Source organism: Ornithodoros turicata, chromosome 9 (genome assembly GCF_037126465.1).
Source record: "Ornithodoros turicata isolate Travis chromosome 9, ASM3712646v1, whole genome shotgun sequence".
In the NCBI taxonomy this organism is placed as follows: Eukaryota; Metazoa; Arthropoda; class Arachnida; order Ixodida; family Argasidae; genus Ornithodoros; species Ornithodoros turicata.
In genome coordinates this window covers 2,507,134-2,523,577 of record NC_088209.1, presented here as the reverse complement: position 1 = coordinate 2,523,577, position 16,444 = coordinate 2,507,134, and the positions used below count along the sequence as shown (strand labels likewise).

Below are 16,444 nucleotides of genomic sequence, written 5' to 3'. Positions count from 1 at the left end.
ACTCGTTCTTTTTCTAAGTAACTCAGTAACTGCGAGTTACATTTCACGCTGATGAACTTCGTTATTAACTTAGTTACATTTTTCACACGGTAACTTGTAACGAGTTCTTTTTGACGGGTAACTTCTCAATCTATGGTCGACTGTTACCTCGTGGGAACGGTTATGGCGATCGGAGCTGTCTGCTGGGCTGTTTTTCACGTAGTGCGTCTCATCTGAACATCGGTTTCACACTACGTATTTGTCGTCCGTTTGCTTCTGAAGCCATAGAACATAACTTACGCAATCCAGCCCCGTATTTTCAAAGGGACCCATTTTGATTTCGTTAAAAACGCGGACCAGAAAAACGGCAGCGTGTTACCGGCATGGAAGAAATTCCACGTGAACAGGTTTCCACCTGATTCAACCTGGTCCAATCCGCACTGAAGACCGCCATGAACATTATGTACAGGCTATTTCCTTCTACACCAGGGTGTCGAACCGAAACGTTTCCGGTTTTCGTTCCGGTTACATCATAAATCATCCGGTTACATTTTGCTCCGGAGCAAAAAAATAACGGTTCATACCGGTTTTTGAACCGGTTCCGCTTCTGCTAGGAATATTCATCCCCACAAAAAAAATCAAGGTTACAAAATGTAAACCCGTTTATTCCGCATACATGGTATTTAATATTAATAGACAGCTGTGAAATTGGTAGCTCCTATACTTCCTGTAGGTTACTCTCTGTTCAAATGGGCTTTCTCCTTTCTTGAAGTGCATGCTACAAACGGACTTGTTTGTCGTGATGTCATACATAAAGTACTTTCTTGCTGGGTTGGAGCGATCGGGTCCCATCCGAATATCTGTTGCTACTGTCTAGCCAGCAAGCACCGCCGCACGAGTACGACGCAAATCGAGGAACACCTTCACTCACAAACGCGTTCGACGGCTCCGTTTTATTTTCTCCGTGTCCTGTCCACAAAAGAGTTGCCACTAGCACGGGCTTGCCCTCGCGTATACGTAAATGTATTCAACTTAGCTGCTCTCAAACAAGGGACGCGTTGCGCGACATTACCGATAAATAAGGCGTTATGCAGCCCCCTTGGGTCGCTGTTTAGTTGAGGAGAGTTTGGGGGGATCAAATTAAAACTAGCACTACGGCACACTGCTAGAGAGCCACATGTACCTCTAAGTCTGTGTGCGTGCGCGAACCATAAACCATTACAAAGGGAGCCTAAGGGTCACTACCGACATACATTCTACCGTAACCGTAACCCTCGTATAGTATCCATGACATGACTTCAAAGCACACGACGTAACGTCAGACGTATCTCTGACGTCTGACGTATTTCTGTTCACGACGTCTGTTTCATTCGCCTATCCGGAGTCCAAACCGGGGAAGTTTTTTCTTGGACCGAAAACCGTTAAATATATTTTTCGGTTTCCCTCCTGAGCGAAAAAAAACGTATACGGTTTCGATTCGTTCCGGTTCGCACCAAAACAGCGTTTTTTTTCCGGTTTTCGGTTCCGGTTTTCGGTTCGCTCCGACACCCTGTTCTACACTGTTAGAAAAAATTATACCGTTTAGGGTATAAACGGTTTGTCACAGGGCGCATACCTTTTGAGGCATAAACGCTATACCTCCTTTGAGGTATAGGGACTTTATACCTCCCTGAAGGTATATTATTTGCACCTCATGGTATAAACATATATACCCTTGAAAGTATATACTTAAAGCCGGGGTGTAGTGATGAAAAACTGGAATATTCGATTTATTTCAGCGTTATATAAGTGTCGCACTTTCCTGATCCAGCTCGTAACAAAATTAGAACAAAATAATATTGAGCAACAAGTCCTTTAATAACAACTACCGCGAGAAGGAAAGCGCGAAAGATAATACCTGGAGACGCACACACACAAACGTACCCACAACAACATATTCATAAAGTGAAGGCGTTAAACGGAGAGGAGAGCTCCTGCAGAATACTCGCCACGCAAGAAGCAACTTGGGAGGATTTGGTGGAGAACAGATACTGGTATAATGCATCGTGGCTTCGCAAAATGTGAGGCGCCTTCGCCCTGCGAGCAACTATATGAGTGAGAAAAAAAAAAGAGGACGTGTAGATTTGGTCATTTCAGGAAGAAATAGCACGCTGCAATAAACCACCCCCCTAGTAATTGCGATGGAACTCTATTACTCACTGTGTTTCCTAATTAAATTACTGTTTAGCTGAGATGGTACTGTCTCCACCACAAATTAATGTGGTACCACAGGTACAAAAAAGGTATAGAAAATACCAAGGTATGAAGGCAAGACAAAAGTACCTCATTATACCCTCAACTCGTGTGGAAGGTATAGCCTCGGCGATTTATACCTCCCACATGATTTAAACGTGGTATAGACGTTGATGATGAGGTATAAATACGGTAGTTTAGTCCTGGCTTATACCTTCGTTATACACCTTCTATACCTTTTCTTCTAACAGTGTAAGGCGTTTAAGACGTTTCAGAAGTACTATGGGGGTACATATTCTCCTGAAAATGAAGCATTATTAAGTTTCGTTTTTCATTAACCATATTCTGTTTCAAAACACTTTTCACCTGAAGAGTTGCTCTTTTTTTACTTTTTTAAACTCTTTTTGAGGAAATGCTTCGAAATGTTCGAGATTCGTAAGATTCGTGGAACCTTCCTTCGAATTCGGATTCGGACTCGAAAAATCTCTATATATCTGACAGACATTTCAAATATACGTATTCGTGAGGATCAAAGGAGCAAAGAGATTCTGCAGAGAAAGAAAGAGAGAGATATTCTATAACATTGTTGTAGGATTCGAATTCTCCTTCTGATAGCATTCTGGGATCTCCGCTATGGCTTGGGTAGTTCAAATCAGCTTGGGTAGTCAGCAACTTGAGTAGTTGTAACCGGATTAAGCTGAGAAAATGTCTAAAAGCAGAAACGAATGGGACGCAAATGCGAAAGAGCACCGCACACAGTTTCCTGATGGACACAGATGAAATACTTTATTTATTTATTTATTTATTTCGTGGTACGTTAAAGGCCCTTGGGTACTACATATCGGACGGCGGACACAGCACATATAATAACCTATAAGAATATGTAACACACTATGTACATACTATATGGGTTAACATGGGTTATACAATTATAAGTTTACAAAGACACAAAAAGTACCGACTTCAGCTACACACTGTTCTTTCATTGTCCACCATGATGAGCGCGGTGACTGCTTTTTTGAATTCTAAAGGATCATGAAGCACTGCAATGTTACGAGGTAAATCATTCCAACATTTCGCTATGTAACAACCAAATGAGTTAAGGAAGAAATCATGGTGGCAATGTGTGTGTGTGGGGGGGGGGATTAGTTCAACCTTGTAGTCATGATCCAGTCGTGCAGAGATGAACGCCGCATTTCTTAAAAGAGTTTGTGCTTAAGATTGTGTTGTGGAAGACCTTATGAAAGAGACAGAGACTGGATACCTTCCTACGTAAGTCTAATGTTGGGATATCAATAGACGACTTCATTGTTGATATGCTACTATATGGAGAAAAATTATTTAAAATGAATCGAACTGCGCTGTTCTGCACCGCCTCAACTGCACAAGAAAGATTGGAGTGGGAAGGACCCCAGATGGGGGAGGCATACTCAAGTATGGGCCTGATTCGTGTAGGCAGCTTTTTTTGTTATGGGTGGAAAATAACAAAGATTACGGCGAAGATACCCAAGGGAGCGGTAAGCTTTCGCTGTGATGTATGTAACGTGTTCAATCCAAGTCATGTCACAAGTGAGGTGGATGCCAAGATATTTGTAGGTCTTTACCTGTTGTAGTTCGCTGGGTCCGAGGTACTATTTCACGATGAACTAAAAGGCAAAAATGGGAAAAGTCTAGCGCTCGCAAGTGAATAAGATAAGCATAAGGAACTGAAACATTTAAATAATGGCACTTTCTTCTTTCAATAAACTTTCGCATGGAGTCCGTCCTTCCTCAGGGTCAGGGAAAAAGTTCAGTGAAAAGTCCAAAAGTTAAAGCGACAGTTAATGTAAATAGTATATTATGAGACATGAAGGGCAGTACCTCCACAAAGAGGCTGTCGATTGCGAGATCGGCAAAAATGCCAGTGCCTTGACATCGTCACGGGATATCCTGTGATTAAGCTGGAGGATATTCCCTGAAATACACGACGCGCATCCTAGCAGACGACAGGACCAATGGTGTCGTCTGTTACATACGTCGTCTTTTCATGCTATTCTAACCCTGGGGAATATCCAGCATATCTGTCACAAGATATTCCTTCCCAGACGTCAGGGCCAATGGGCCTTCACCGACTTCAGGGCGGCAACACTTGCGGTAAGGCTTCTTACACGGTTGATCACGCATTGTGAAAATAAACTTTCAAACTTGCGTGACGCCTTTGTGCGACTAAACCATAATCTCTCTTTCTCACACAAGGATCGTGAAGGTTGAACGTTGGACAATCTGAAGCCGTTAGCAATTCGCACTGTAATGTCACGCGCGTCCCAAAGTTGACTGCCTTTTGCGCATGCCCACTTACTCCGCATGTTCTGCGCATGCTCACGTACTGCGCGCTCGCTGGTGTAGTTGGCAGGATGTGCACCAGACACCTGTAGAGAAAGTGGTGTTCCTCTACACGAGTCCTTGCCGGGGATGATGGTATGTCCCAGCGGGCAGACATCCGTGGCCTTACACCAGGACGGTGCCGGTGGAACTGGCTGCCAGGCGCGCGTCGTTGTCGTACGAGCCGTCACCCCCCCCCCCCCCCCCCCCCCCCCCCCCCTCATACGCGGAGCGGTAGATGCGGTTGAGGTCCGCGTGGAATATACCACGAGGAGGCGAATGAGGACGACTCGTGGATAATACACGACTGGAGACGGGGCTTGTAATTGTGGCAATTGCAGCAGCAGCAGTGGGGTGGCGGGAACAAGAGCGCTGCAGTCCGGGCGGGTTCCAGAGATAAGGTGTGAGTGCTGAGTGGTTGGGTGCTTGAGTAGTTGCTGGCGATTGTGTTGAGTGACTGCTGATTGAGTTGAGCGGTTGTTGCGTGCGTTGAGTGACCCCTGGTGGGCACTGATTGGTGGTGGGTGCACGGCAATGCACAGGCGTATTCTTATAAAAACATCAATTTCTATCCCAAAAGTGTAGCAAATGGTGTGAAAAGAGCATTGGAATATCGACATACACAAATACACTACGTTCTGTCCCATGTCGATCATTAAGGCTATTTACGTCCTATACACTTTTTTACACCCTATTTAAACTTGGTGTTGAACTTTGACTATGGTGTTGAAAATGGTGCTTTAATTCGCGATAGACGAAGCTATACTGCTTTCACACCTCCACTCAGTAGTCAACCACATTAAAAGAGATAACTAAAGTTAAAAACACATTATTTCATAGGAAAGGATGTCAGGAATTTAGACGCTATCCTTTACTCCTTGCAGCCGTACGTTTTAATTGCACGGACGAATTTCCGTCACCGCTACAGACGTTTTCCGCGCTGCTACACATAAGGAACATGCTCCCAACAAATTGTATTACAGTATATGTTCCATCCGATAAGCCAATATAGGCTACCGAGGGTGCCGAGGTCACTTCAAGCTTCCTAACCCGGCGTGCTTGTGGCGCATTGTGCTTCGGGTTAGGTTGTACGATGGAACCACACTGCTGGAGGCCTGAAGTGTACAGTGTGGCGCTTGCCATAAACGCAAGGCCGAACCGTATGTCTCGGTGTGCTGCCGCAGGAGCTTGTATTGCACTAGACATTTGAGAGGGAGTATTGTCGATAAAACAACTCCATCCTGAAAGATGTTTTCAATAGAATACTCCTCTTTTAACGGCGTTTCTTTGTATTTAAACGCTCATTATATGAGTGTCTTGGAGGAATACACCTAATTAAAGCGTGGTCTGGACAACATCATTGATTCGCTTGTAAAGGCAGCACCGAGAAGGTCTGCGCCATGGAATAAGCCACTTACACCAAAAAAGTGTAAAAGTTTACTGTGTGTGTGCGCGTTGCTGAGTGGGCGGCAGTACCGCGACCCATACGAGAGCGTTGATGCTGGGTGTCACCAGAGAAGTTCCGGGGAGGACGTCATGAAGCAAGTGAAGGACGGAAGCTGAACTTGCTGTGATGTCTCTGCGGGTCCCAGGTGGAACTGGGGTCCCGGTGCGACTCACCTGCCAGAGGGTGGTTCGCTGCCGGTTTGCCGAAAAAATGGGATTATGGATGGCCGAAGTATACTTCGAACATGGTGGTCGTTCTTCGGGTCACCAAATGTAGAGGAAGTGGTGTTCCCTTACATGAGTCCTGGTCGGCGCATCACGGTAGCGGATGACGATGGCTGCAGATCCGCTACACACTCGTTGAACACACACACAAAAAAAGTTTCTCCAGTGGTGTTCCGTTACACCAGCGGGAGCACTAGGAAACGTGGTGTGTAAGTGGTACGTCCCCTTTGCACCCAGAAAGCACCTTTTGTCTTAGAGAGTAAGGGTATTGGAAGGTGTTTACGATAACCGTTCCGAAAATATGGTACGCCAAGCACCCGATTTCTTGCATGGCTGGTCGCTGATCTTGAGAGTTTGAAAGATTCCTTTGTTTTCCGGGCAACGCTTCCCTTGTGCAAACTCCCCAATGGGTACTTTCTTTTGATTTCCCTGTCCCGCAAGCAGCTTCAGCTCTCTCGCGTCGCTTGCCCTTTCAACACCTGTCATTTTGTGTTTTCCTCCTCTCAGACGCGGAGAAACGAGTTTTTTTTTTTTTTTTGTTCCGCACCCACGGCGATGTCCTAAAACCTTCGTATATTAACAGTTGGCGCTGCGAAAAGCGAGAGGAAATTTCCAGGTTGAGTTCGTAAAAACTCACGTGATAATAGTTAGAAAATGGCTCCAAGTTAAATAGCGTTCGCCTCAGGAGGGGCCAAAAAAACAACAAAAAATGGCATTGACCGCGTGATTTTAGGAGGCGTAGGTTTGATTATAATTTAATTACACGTTTTCTGGTACACCTTGTATAAGCTCCTGCTCAGCTTTCACTTTTTGATATGCTGTCCTAGAGGATTCAGGAGGCGACGACACCACTGATGATGCGGCGGAAGACTACTACCAGCCAGGCGGAAGCCAGGGAGGCAGTGATGTTCTACCGGCTGAAACGACTATAGTGCCAACAACGACGACGACGACGAGCACTTCTACGACGACTACGACAACCAGTGAGTTGCGAATATGGTGCGCGGATCATCCCATTTAAATATGACAGAATTTTTGGAGCCCGGCGAACCTGATTTGGTTGCAACCCGAAGCGAAGGGGGGCATCACTCTCGCTGTGCGCTTTTTCTTTCTCGTACATCGCGCCGCCTCTGCTGACAAGGAACGTAGCGGCAGGCGCTTGCTCCAAACTGGCTGAGTGTCACCCACAGCGGGGGTTTACACAAAGGTATTTTAATGGTTTCGAACGGGTGTACTTCCCCCCAGGGTCATTCCAGCTCAAACGTCCCGATGGCGTGGCTCGACCATCGCCGATTTTCCTGACAAAAAAAAAATATGTGTCCTTCTCACTGACGTACATACATTCTGTGTGAAATATTTCTTTCGGGATCCGCACGGAATCGACGCTAGGGGGCTTTGAACTTCCGCTTCGAAGTTCAAAGCCCTCGACGCAACGTGAAACAGACAAATTTTGGAGCTGGTTAGCCACCAAAGCCCCTTTTATGAGGGCCGCAAATGGGTGTTCGGAAAACCTTGCTTGCTTTACTATTATTCCCTGGCTAGGACCACCGTCTGTGTCAGAAATGCTTAATCGTGCATTAGAGTTAAATAACGATTTAAAATTTATCGAGGCTTGTGTTCCTGCGCTGACTTTTGTGCGGAAAGAATGAGGGCGCCGCCCACCTCATGCGGCGCGTCGTGAGAGGCGCACCAGGGTAAACTTAAAAATTCGTCGCGGTCGTATATAAAAAAACACACGAGAACTTTTTTGTACTTATAACTGGGAAACTATGCTACATTTGTGCGGAAATTTCGTTCCCTTAGCGCGTCCACCAATGCCACTTTTTCGATTTTTCCTAAAACTGCCGATTTTCGCATCTTTTTACAGCCTAATAGTTTAATTTTCTGGCGTCAAACATTTTCGGTGGAATGTACTGGTAGGTCCCTACAAATAAAAATATAACTTAGCAATTTATGCTCATGGTGTTTTTTAAGAAAAATGTTGAATTCTTTCGGTTTTACGCCTCTTTCGCGGAAGCGTAGCTCGCTATTTATCCACTCGCGGCGACTGCAAATCCTATGATAACTAGTGAAATAGACAGCCCGCTCCGAGAAATAGTCCCGAGGTCGGCCAATTTCATTGGGCTTCTATGGACACGAGTATACTTCGTACTTCGATACTTCGTAAGCGAAACAACCGTGCTCCACTTGAACGCGAAAGCATAAAAGTTACAGACGTGGCGCTGTTGCTGCGGCCAATGCGCACAAGTCTGGCCGAACCGCGACGTGCTGCCGATTATGCCAGTTAATGGAGTGCGGAAAAGTGTGCAGTCACTTGTGTCGACCAGATGTTCACAAATCCGCACCCAAATACTACAGTGAGTATGAGAAAAAGTGAACGCGTTTTCAGACGACCAAGCTGTCTCCAACGTGACCACTGTTGTTTCAAGAGCGCATGGCTGCAGTGTGCGGATCAGATGTGTCTCAGTGTTCGTGGGACCATTTTTCTACTCGTCTAGTACCTTATTGCTGTGTAAAATTTAGAATGCTGGCGACGAGGCAGACGAGACACGGCATTTTGGGGCTGGTTTATCGCCAATGTGATCAATTTGACCAGTCAAGAGAAACAGTTGTACAGAAACTCGTTTGCAGAAATGGTGAGTAATGTATTATACCTCAGTAGTATTTACTGCTGCGCGTTGCACGCAACTCACAAACCCCTCTGTACGCCACTAAGACCGCTTAATTAGCAATTACGGCCCCCACAGTAATTGGGACCATCCAGTGAGTGACAACACTAATTGGGGAGCACCAAACACCTGTCCAGAGGGCTGTGTGAGTTGTGGGCTAGTCATTATTTCATTCCCCGCACTGGGTAGATCGTCTTAGCAGTGTCGCCCCTGGCGATGCACAATCGTGATGCTTTGCAATATTAAGAATTAAGAACCATGCCAGCGCTACTCTGGAACAGGGCTGTGGCAGCACTGTTGTTATCTTTAAGGCGGTGCATCACCACCGACGCTCTATGGGAATCCCCATACATATTTGAAGTATCGTAGGGCCGCGAAAATCTGGTTGATCTCCGTGCAACTGCTCTTAAATGGAAGAGGATGCTTAGATCTAGTGCGTGATCGAAGCAGATTTTGCGTTTTAGACTCAGAAATTTTTATATCGTCGTCGAAAGGTTTGGGAAAAGCTATATTTCGAGATTCCGCTCGCTTACAAAATAGAGCCGGCCAAAATCGAAAATCTGGCTCGATCACGCACAAGAAAAACATATCAGGAACCAATACCAACGAAAAGATGTCATCTATGTTAAGCCGTGGACTCGGCAAGGTATGGTCATCCGTCGAGTACGTCCCTTCAGAATGGGAAGCGCAGTGCTGCCATCTATCATCGAGTGTGTCGTCACAAGCAACAACAATTTCACCGCTGGAAATGATATACCGCTGCACGTGGCCGGAAGACGACGAGGTCGACGTTGACCATGAAGCGGGAGCACGAGCACGGGCAGCGTAGCCCAGCCCCAAATTTTGTTTATTGTTTGTTCAACGATGCTCATTTTCTCGGGGAACAGTAGATGAAACTTATTTGTCTTGGAATTCCCAGTCGCAGCCACAGAAATGTGCAAGGATCATGCTTGTAAAAAAAAATAGTGGCGCTGGATAGGTTATACAGTGAAATCTTTTCTTTTACACTGGATGCCGGAAACCTGGCGGCGCTTTTAGCACTCATCCAGTAGGGTGTCAACGGGAAGGGGGGTCTATTGTTTCATGGGACAACTTTACAATAGTTATTTGAACCGCACTGGGTAACCCCTCGTCCCATGACGTGGTTAGGAGCGCGGATCAAGTACCCTAGACTCTAATCATTTGGAATTTCGGGCGGCGGATGGAGCTGGTTGGGGCAGATTTCAGACACGTCCATATCGTTTAGTGTACAATAAGGTACAGCGGACAATTTGATGGGCAAGTGTGCAAATATGCTTCGGCTGAGAAAAGTTATTCAGGATCGAAGTTGAATCAGACTGGAAGCTGAAATGGAATCGGAGCACTTGGGACCCAGGTCGAAGTACGGTAAATAAATGGATAGAAATGTTGGCTCCCTCAGATTGGGAAATGAATATCAGCGTTACGACGTCATGAGCGAGCACTGGGATGGCAGAAGCGTCAAAAACCGCGGCACCGCAAACCCACAGTGCCGTCTTCCTCACAACGTTACACAATGAGGGCGTCAGGGCGGATACTGATGAACGTGAGCATATGATGCCAGTAATACTTTAGTGGTACCTCAGAAAGTTACACATGTGTAGTTGCTCGCACGATGAAGCAAAGATTACAACACCTGGATGCTCACATGCGGATCAGTAGCTTCAAGGCGCTCGGAATCTATCACCCATTCAGTTGTGCACTTGCGGACATGGAAGTCGTTTCTGAACGCAGAAAAGGACTGCGCAGTGAACTAACACTGCAGTGCAAAATGTGCACACTAAAGGGTGTGGCTGACACCGAGGTTCCACCAAGCATCGGGCAAGATCATATGGACGTGAACACCGCTGTAGTCTTGGGAGTCCTCTCTAGTGGAACGGCATATTGAGCTGATGATCAGTTATGTGCCGCACTACGCATGCCGTGTATGGTGATCGGAACATTCGCGAAATATCAGGACCAACTGGTGGATGGTAGCAAGCGTACAGGACAGAGTCACGTACCGGAACTGAGGAAGTGCGGTCTGTGGAAGTGCGCGCATGTCTACTGGTACAGCTTGGGACAAAAGTTTACGGAACACCGGGGTGTCGCATTTCGCCATTGGTGCGACACCATAGCAGCAAACAGGAGCAGACAAACATACTGAGAGATGGATACAATAGCCGGTCACCTGTTTCTTATTCGATCTGTTCTGGAGAGCTAACAGGGGACCGCTCCGATGAACAAATACGCCAGTGCCGTGTTCCGTAAACTTTTGTCCCAAGCTGTACCAGATCCACGGCCAACTCCACGTATAACCAACCGGCAGTACTGCCTCTTCGTTGTAGGTACTGGACGACGCCTTTCGGAACGAGAAAAGGGTGGTGTACCTTGCGCGAATTTATAACGACTACCTCCTGCCAGAGCCTATTGACCCTCGCTGTCCTCGAAGCATGCGAATTAGGGCTCCCGATTACTGAAGGAAGTACGATAAGCCAGAAGAATTGTAATCAGTGTACCGTGTACCTTTTGCTAATCGAGACAAGCTCATGTGATGTCGGCAGCCTCGACGAGGACGAGAAAGAAAGCTTGAGTGGATTTCTGGAAGTTCCTGCGCGGATAGGCAAGGTGACACTCACAATGACAGTTTGTTATGAAATGCTCTCACTCCGAGATCCACGAGCTGAAAGTCACCTGCAGCCGAATGGGACATCAAAGACCCAGTTCACGGCTTGCTGATCTGTACATGGGCGAAGTCTGCGGCCGTGGTTAGTGACGACCAGGATGAGCACAACAGACCCCAATTATATACTCGACCAAACTGGAAACCTCCATTCGCACTTTACATTCCAAGCAGCTGTATGGTCCACGCACACACATTTTTTTCCTCTACTCTGCTTTTCTTCCCTTTTCTTCTTCTCTTTTGCCTTTCTCCTCCTCCTCCACTGATGTCCAATGATATGGGAAATGCTATATGAAGCCTCTTTGCAGTCATTTTCGTTGACTGTGCAAGTAAATGAAGCGTTTTGCACCACCACGACGTGGTCTGAAATTTGTAACCCCAGGGTGACAGGAAATAAAGAAAACAGATTGCGATTTCGTTCCGCAATTTCCGAGTAATGTCGGTAGGCTATAACATGTCGACACAAACTTGTTTCAACCGCGTCCTCTCCAACTTAGGCTTTTTGTGTTCCGAGAGATTTCGTTTATTATATGCCCAAGCATTGCAGAAATCACACGAAACGACTGGTGACTAACCCTTCGCCCGACAACAGCACAGCACGGAACAGCAACAGATCAACTAAGAAGTTCAGGAGACAGCTGGACAGCCTGTGCGCATTCAAAAGCCGCGCCACTAATTGTTCCGTCTGGCTGAGCGCGATATGCGTGTTTACAGTATTGGACTTGGCATGGGTGAGCACGATCGGTCATATGTTTGCACAAGATTTCGCTTGACCCGTCGCGCGCCATGAGAAAACAAAAATAACACAAAAAGAAGACGTTACATCAGCGGTACTGCATTTCCAAGCAAGCGCCAAAATGTTGTGAAGCGGTGACCGCGCAAACCATTTCGCTCGCTGCGCCATCCCTCGATTGTAGACGACGAAGTGCCGGCTATGATGCACCGCCTTAAGACAAGAATGGTACTATTTTAACAAGAATGTTTCTCGTAAAAAAATATATATACAGCGACCAGCTAGATATGTTGACAAACGAAAGCACGCATTATAAGACATAATGCGGATTGGACAGGTCTGGGCATATCTGGAAACTACACAAGGAGTTCTGCCACATGGGGGTAATATACAGCCTCACACGACTGCCAGGCAACCAAGTAAAGCATGCAGGCATAGAGAAAGCACTGGTTACAAGAGTAGAGTGGAAAAGACACCCACCAGCGTCAAAGTATTTCCACATCCAGAGTACTCAGTCAAAAACACTCCTTGTCGTACGTCCTCTCGATACGAAATCCACCAGAATGGGCACACACCATCCACCAGTGACGAGCCACATGTTTGTGCCGCACCAAAGGCAAACGGAACGGTAACCGTAAATACAACTGCTATGGACAGGTCCACCTGAAACAATGGAGCGGTACACCACCACTGCATGACATTATCACATCCTGTCTGTGGCTGCACCTGCATGGTCCAAGGATGCGTATGTCTGTACTAGAAAGCGGCGGAGAGGCTAGGCAGCTAGACCCTCCTATAGGTTATTGAATCACTGTCATGGGCGTATTTCTTTTATCTTAGTATTAATGATATTCACTCTTGTAACTCTTACAGAAAAGCAGCTTAGCCACTGTAGATGACAGTATATGCGACTATAATTTTGGTAAATATCAATTTTATTCACTCTTTATGGAAAAAGCATGCATGAAAGCTGCACAAAACTGCCTGTAGCAGCTAAGCATTTTTATCCCAAAGACAACGTAGACATACCAAAAAACACCCTCACTTCTTTGACAACAGTAGTAAAATTCTACTCATTACGAAAACTGCTACATTCCCTCTCTAGAATACATAGAAGAAAAATAATACGTGAGGGTGTGGAACGCCCGACGTCATCACTAGGCTTATGTAATGCGTGAGATGTAACCTTTCCCATGCTCACATTCTCATTGTCTGAGACTGCACCTGAAATGTCAGCAAGGAGTGAAGGTATCGGGGGGGGGGGGGGGGGGGGGGTTGAAGAAGTTCCATTCGCGCATGACCGAGGACTATACAGAACACTTGTAACTCAGAACCTATTTATGATGTGGTTATATTCCTATTAATGATTTTCTCTCTTGCATTGCACTTCAGAAAAGCTACAACAAAAGGCTCTTACAATACTTAATCAATATGAAGCACAACTAAAATTTTAGGAGCCATAAAATTCGACTCTCTATGGAACTGCTGCTGCTGCTCTATAAAATAATTGCGCTATCACATAAATTTCTAGCATTCAAGTTCTCCAAGATGTCCCACTACCTGTCATGCAGTAGTGCTGACTCGCACTCAGAAGGAGGAAGATTAATCAATGTACCAAATATCACTGAGGGTGAAAAGATGGAGACGTGCTTGATAGGAATTTCTATCCCACCGCTGAGATACCAGCATTTCTGCCCAATTAGCGAATACCCATAACTGCAAAAAATAAGCACAGCATATTTCATCAACATCATAGTGATCGAGCAAAGGGAATACTGTCAAGCATGACAAACACTCAACAACTATAAAGTGACAAACAAGGAAACCCATTTCTCCTGATAGAACACTATTTAGGAAGACCAAGTGGCACAGAGTTCTACTGCATAATGTAAATGAAAAACAAGGGCAGACATTCAGTGGACAGTGAAAAATTACCCAAACTATTGCTTGAATAGCAAAGTGTCAAGCATGGCAAAACACCCATAAAGAGACACATCATTTTCTACTATCAGAAAATTATTGAACAGCATAACACCATATTCTCTGAAGTATCACTAAGAAAACGCACGAGAAATCCAAACACTGACACTGACAAAAGGCGACAACAAGGCAAACACAGGCCCCTTTGTTTCAGCTTCCGGCTTTTTCAGTTTGCACTAAAGACATGAGCGACTCGATAAGAACGACGCATGCCACTTGGAAGAGCAGTGTATTCACTTCAGGAACTTCACTTCAGTTCAACAGGAACCACGTCGAAAGCTCACAAATCGCTGTGAATAGAAAAAAAATGATTGATTGGTTGATTGAAATCCTGGTAAATTAGCTTGCCCAAAATAAGGACTTCCACCATGCCTACTAAGCACACTACATCCAACATAATTGAAAATGTGATGAACCGTATTTTTGAAACAAATGGATCCATCATTAATAGTAGGATTATAACCACATCATAAATATGTTCCTAGTTACAGGCGTTCTGTGTAGTCCTCGGTCATGTGTGAAAGGAACCTCCCCTCCCCCAGACTTCCGCGCCTTCTTTCTCATCGTTGCAGGTGTAGCCTCAGAAAATGAGAATGTGAGCATAGAAAACATTGTCTCATGCCTACAACATAAGCCTAGTGATGGCGTCGGGTTTTTGACAGCCTCACTTATTATTGTTTCCCATATATTCTAGAGAGGACATGCAGTAGTTTTCGTAATGAGTAGAATTTCACTGGTGTTGTTAAAGAAGTAAGGGTGCTTTTTATTAAGTCATTTAGTAAGTCTTCGGGATTAGCGTGCTTAATTGCTACAGGCATTTTTCTTAGCTTTCATGCATGATGTTTTCATAAACGGTGAATAAAACCTATAGCTACTAACTGTAACAATACTCCAAAAGCCGGGAGACGACATAACAAGACAAAAAAATAGAGACTTCCGACTTCACATAACAAAATAACAAGGTTTACTCAGCGTTTCGTCCGTCATGCGATGGACATCATCAGTGCCAAACTGAAGGAGAGATTACACAACCGGTGGCTGTATTGTATTGTATTGGCGGTGAGAGTATTGTTCGGGAAGGGGGCCACGGTTTTTGTTACAAACCGAGGGGTCACCGCATATGTGCCAAGACCCTAGAAGCTTCCTGGGTCCTCATCTTTGTCCTCGAGCCAAGGTCAATGCGTTGTCGAAGTCGACACAATGTCCCGTGTCCCAACAACGTTCTGTAAGTTGCTTCTTAAACCGTGTGGCGTGCGTCGCGCTCTTTACGTCCCGCTTATGTTCTTTGAAACGAGTGTTCCGTTTCCTGCCTGTCTCGCCAATGTAGCACGTGTCACAGTCTTGGCATTGTACATTGTAGACTACTCCAGACTGGTCTTCCGGGGGGGCGAGGTCCTTCGGTTTTGATATGAGGCTTCGGAGTTGTGCGGTTTGAATGTAGTCCTGATATTCAACGGAAGCAAAGCCCGGCGGATACATTCAGAAACGCATTTGACATAGGGAATGACGACGCATGTCTGACGGGTGCGGTTCCCGTCCTGCGGTCCAGATGCTTGCATGCGTTTTCGAGTGTCCTCAACAAACCTGCGTGGGTAGCCACGTTTGTCCAAGTAATCGGCGATCGTCGCGTCTTCAGAAGCCCGTAACTCGGTCCAAGATGACAAGTGTTCAGATCGGTGAAATAATGTTCGAACCACACTCCGTTTGTGCTCCGTGGGGTGGTGCGAGTCAAAACCAAGGGAACTGCCGGCATCACAAAGCTTTCGGTTCATTTGAATGCCTCCCGAGCTACATCGGCGCGCGCACACATCCAAGAAAGGAAGCTCGCCATTTTGTTCCATCTCGTACGTGGAATTGATCGATGGCTGAATGCTGTTTAGAACCGAGTGGAACTCCTTAACGTGTTGAGAATCACGAACGTGTCGTCGACGTAGCGGCGATAGAACTTGACCGGGTGGCAAAATCGTTCCATGGCAGCTTCTTCAATATGCTCCATGACAAGATGACACGGGGCTACCCATCGGGCAACCTTCGATCTGGTGGTAAGTTCTGCCGTTGAAGGTGAAGTGCGTCTGATTGAGGCAAAGCCTCAAAAGAATAACCACCTCTTCAACTGTGAGCGACATTCGAGCTGGCAGG

General features: G+C 46.0%; 1 protein-coding gene across 2 annotated transcripts in view; it reads left to right on the top strand.

Annotated features, from left to right (window-relative positions):
- Window positions 1–16,444, top strand: part of LOC135369196 (uncharacterized) — a 63,454-nt gene that overhangs the window by 21,412 nt on the left and 25,598 nt on the right. For both annotated transcript variants that reach the window (XM_064602829.1, XM_064602830.1), the window contains one exon: window positions 7,071–7,226. In XM_064602829.1, coding sequence (XP_064458899.1) covers window positions 7,071–7,226 — 156 coding nt within the window. The remainder of the gene's footprint in view (window positions 1–7,070; window positions 7,227–16,444) is intronic.